Consider the following 4,927-nt stretch of genomic DNA (forward strand, 5'->3'; position numbering starts at 1 on the left):
AATTCCTTCTAACAATTATGGATTTGCATAAGAATGTCGAGCTCCGATTCCCCGTCCCTTGTAGCCACTACAATCTTAACTTTTGTCGATAAAAATTTCCTATCGCAAAAGCAAAGAATTGGATTCAGAGGGGTGCCCTCATGGCTAGACCATCTCCTCTGGAGTCAAGCCATTCTGTTCTATTGTAACAAATCAAATGCAAACTCAATTTCTTCTAAATGATGGACTGCATGCCTGTTCCGTCCTCCAAGGATCTTTCGTGGTACCAACCAGCTTGGAGACTCTATTTATGGCATGTCCATTAATAGGCAGAGACCAAACGCCTTTTTTTTTTTTTGGTAAATATGACCAAACGCTCTTCAATTGCATTTAAGTAATGTTGTCCAAGCTAATGTGACAGGCCACCTTCATGATGAAGTTATCGACTATTTTACTTCAAATAAATCTATTTCGATAGATCTCATGATGATGCTTTATTCTAAAGATAGAAAAATTATTATTTTTTAATCTTTTTTAAGATAAGATTTATTTTACTTTATGGTTTTCTCCTTTACGATGAGTGCATCAAGAAACCGCTTCAGCCCGGTCCACGCGGCAAATTCGATGTGTTGAAGCTTACACGTAACTTCCTACCTGGCCTACAAGCTGTGACGTAGCCAAGTCCCCCACCACCACCCTCCCTTCTCTAAAAGATTCGAAGAAAAGCATTCTTCTTTTTTTTTTTTTGTTTTTTATAATGAGAAGCACCCTTTCTTTTTCGGTAGTAAGTTGTAACAGCTCTATAAATTAAAGCCTGAACTAATACACTTCAAAAAAAAAAAAAAAAAAGCCTGAACTAATAAACAAAGAACCGCCGTTAGGAAACCTCTCAAACTTCGTCTCTGCCTCGGATCGTGAAAACCGACCTATTAACCCTAACCCTTGTACTCTTTGTACTCCTCCCAAAGCTTCTTTATTGGCTCGTCCATGGCGGATTACAATCAATATCCTTCTCACGGCTACGCTCCGTCGGCCCCGCCGATGCCGGAGCCCTCCTCCGGCACAAGCCCTCCTCCTCGGGACAGCCTTCGGCGCCGTCGGGATATCCTTACCACGCCCTCCGTCCTCTTATGGCTATTCGTCCCCCTACACCTTGGGTGCCGGCGGCGGCGGAGCGGCGGGGTACTATTTCCCTCCAGGCACGCATCCCGAGATCATCCGTAGCTTCCAGGCCGTCGATCGGGATCGGAGCGGCTTCATCGACGAGTACGAGCTGCAGGCGGCTCTGTCCTCCGGGTATCAGAAGTTCAGCCTTCGCACGATTCGGCTCCTCATGTTCCTTTTCCAGAACCCTAACAACCCTTCCAAGATGGGTGAGCCCTCCTGAATTTTCTCCTAAAAGAGCCTTCTGTTTCCCCAATTGGAGTGCTCTTAACTAATATTTATGACCTATATTACTTCAGTGACTTCCATAATCAATTCTAAAATTTTCTTTATGAAAGTTATTTTTTTATTATCTACCCATCAAATTTTCTTTTGTGTAAGCTTTATCTTTATAATTTTTTCTTCGGTGCTGATTTCTTTTTTATTTTTATTTTTTTCTCATAGGGCCTGCTGAGTTTGCTGCTTTATGGAATTGTATCGGGCAATGGCAGGTACGCTGTAGCATTCATATTTCATTACTGTGCTGTCTTGTTTGCAAATATGATAATTATTAATGTGATAAATTGAATATGATTTGGCATTTGATGTTGTTAATGTTTTGTAAGTGTAGAAGGAACCAGAAATCGTTGAACTAATATGCGTAATTTGTGGATATTGTACCTGCATTGGATCTAGATCCCCAATCCTTTCCTTATATGGCCTGACAACTTTGATAAATTTGATGATATTGATATCTTTTGTTCTGTTATGTGTACCGCAGTACAAGCATATAAGCTCAATGATCCTCCTGGATAAATGTAATGTTGTATAATAATACACTAAGATATGGAGTATGGAAAAATTTGTTTGTTCCACTGGCTTGCTCTGGAAAACAATGCAATAGACAATACACAGAAACTCAATTTTCATTAATTGTTCTCTAGTTTAAAGATGTCATATTAAATGGTGGCCTCAGTTAGTTTGAAGACATTTTGAATCATTATGATTTCATTATTTTGGTGAATCTTCCAAATTGAATGGAAGCATGGTGGCACATGCAGAAATTCATATTGATATGGACTGGTTTGGGAGTGGGTTCTGATAGATCATGGGATATTAATTTACCTAAAACCAATTTTAATTTCTTACAGCTTAGGGGATGCAAGGTAGTTGTAGACTGACTTAATATCAAAGAACCCCACAAATGACTACTAGTACTACTGCTGCTGCTACTCCTATTCCTCCTCCTCCTCGTTAGCAATTGATTCTAGGGATGTTTCTTGGTTCACTAGGATGGCTGATCAAAGGATGTGGACAACTGTGATTCACTATAATGAATTTGAAACTACAATTTAATCCCTGTTGCAACCTTGTTTTATTATATTACCAACATATTGCTTTCTCCTACAAAATGGATATAAATGATATCATCAACAAGGTTTCTTCCCTTTATGCTCTAGGTTGAACCTGAAGAAGAGACCATTATATTATATAACTGACATTGAACATGATTGAGGCAACTACAAATCCTTTGTAATACTGCTTGTTGTTGTGATGGTATTTAATTCATTTATTTTACTACAATCATATTTCTTACCACTGACATGGTGCATAGAATATATTAATGGTAATACTAGGGTTTTATCTGAATTTTGTTACTCTATGATTCCTGCTAGTGATTTATGCATTCATTGCTTGCTCTTATATTTTCTCCCCTTAAAAAGAAAACTCGAGCTAATCATTGAGTATCTTATGCACTTAGTGTAAAGGAGTGGAAGAATTGATAACTACTCTTCTTCCTTTTGGGGGACATTGTTTTTCTTAAATGGCATAGAAGTATACTGAAGTTGTGTTCTCCCCTTCTTTATTCAGGGCATCTTTGACAGATTTGATAGAGATCGGAGTGGCAAAATTGACTCAATGGAATTGAGAGATGCACTTCTAAGTCTAGGATATGCAGTTCCACCTTCTGTTATTCAAGTTCTAATATCCAATTACACTGATGGGAAAACTGGCAAGGGTGCACTTAATTTTGACAACTTTGTTGAGTGAGTATTTGTTTTTCTGATTTGATGTCTTCGTTCAATCATGCATTGAATGACTGTTAATCTGATTTATGGATTTGTTGTATATGCAGGAGTGGGATGATTGTAAAGGTAAGGAAATGAAACTTCATTTTAGTGAAATCTCAGCATCAGTAGACATGATAAATTTTCCTTTTGTATGTCGGTTAGAGCTTTTATCAGGTGGTCTTGTGATACAAGTCGCTGAAACTTTTGTTTATTAGAGATACTCAATACTTAAGCCTTTCCTAGATTTGTATGTAAATGCTGATCTGGTTCTTGGAGACTTTGATTTGAAATAGAGTGTATGTTCATCCAACAAGACAGTTTAGGTTTGAACTTTTAAACAAATAGTATTGTTGTCTCCATGAAGAGGATTAGTTGGGCACCTGAGGCCGTGATTGATCCTGGCATAATCAGGCATTAGGTTTGGAATAAGCCTTATGCCTGCTAAACAACCTTTGGGAAACAGGGATAACCCAGGAATAGTTGTGCTACTCAAACACTTATGATAGGGATAACTATTTGATGGTGGAGCTGTCAAAAGTTATTCGTTGTTATAAAAGGCATCATTTATGCCGTGGACCCAACAAAAACCTCATCCAAAAGGTATTCCAAAATCTGTGGCCAGACAAAAGTCAGAACAACTTACGGAATAACTATTCCTATAGGTGTTACTTTTGCTTTTGCAGTTTATCTATTCCCGAACCAGAGGCAGCCTTATAGAAAGAAATATATTTTTTTTTGAACTCCTATAGAAAGACATGTTATATGCATGGTTGTACACAAAAAGCAAGCTGTTGCAAGAAAGGGAGCAACTTTCTTTTACCAATAACTTGAAAGAACAACACTTTAGAAGGAGAATCAGACCATCTTACTCATTGACTGGGCAACCTTTGATGCTATAATTGGTGATTATTAGTTTATACTTGGTCGATATGGAGCTGAGTCACGTAGTCCTTTTGCTCCTCCTAAGGTGATCAAACAGGGTTTGGCTTCAAAACGTGTCAATATTTTCCACATATAGGAGTATCACTCCCTGAGAAAAGTAAATCAGGTATGCTAGCTATTATATCTGAATGAACTTTGTTATCTATTTTTGCAGGGATTAACAGAAAAATTCAAGGAGAAAGATACTCGCTACACTGGCTCAGCAACTCTTACCTATGATACTTTCATGTCAATGGTCATTCCCTTCATTGTCCCATAGACTGGGTATGGTTTAATACCTGTATTACTGAGATTATCTTTGGCCTCCTAGTTTTGGTATGCTGCGTTTAGTTCATTAGGTATCTAGTTGCTATATATTTATGAAAGAAAAGGTTGGTATCCTTGACAGTTTCTCTGTTGCAGGAAATTGATATTGTTTGACTTTAGCGTTGTATCATGTTTGGTGTAAGTTTTAAAGATTTGTCAGAATTTTTTTTTATTAAGGCAAATGCTTATTGTTGCATTTGAAAATGGTGCCTTAGCATATTGAGCGAGTGGTACAACTTAAAAGTGGAAGCTTAAGAGCACAGGTCGTGGCACAACGACAAGGTTGTTTCGTTTTGACAGGCGGTCGCACGTTTTAAATATGGAAATGGTTTCTTCATATGCCAGGCTGCATGCGTCATATTCTTTCGAACCCTGCAGTGATGCGTGTCTTGTACTTTTTTTTATTTGGTATAAAAGAAAAAATCACATTGGTCGACTCTTTTCAAAAAAAAAAAAAAAAAAAAAGGAAAATCACATTGGACTAC

General features: G+C 37.8%; 1 protein-coding gene across 1 annotated transcript; it reads left to right on the forward strand.

Moving 5' to 3' along the window:
- Positions 1 to 802: 802 nt before the first annotated feature.
- LOC140859307 (probable calcium-binding protein CML48) lies at positions 803 to 4,569 on the forward strand (the record flags this gene model as incomplete). The annotated part of the gene is made up of 5 exons (XM_073260969.1): positions 803 to 1,352; positions 1,588 to 1,634; positions 2,995 to 3,170; positions 3,260 to 3,278; positions 4,291 to 4,569. Coding segments are annotated over 5 exons (897 nt in total), but the record flags the coding sequence as incomplete, so codon positions are not given.
- Between the last annotated feature and the right edge of the window lie 358 nt (positions 4,570 to 4,927).

This window comes from Elaeis guineensis, chromosome 7 (assembly GCF_000442705.2).
Source record: "Elaeis guineensis isolate ETL-2024a chromosome 7, EG11, whole genome shotgun sequence".
In the NCBI taxonomy this organism is placed as follows: Eukaryota; Viridiplantae; Streptophyta; class Magnoliopsida; order Arecales; family Arecaceae; genus Elaeis; species Elaeis guineensis.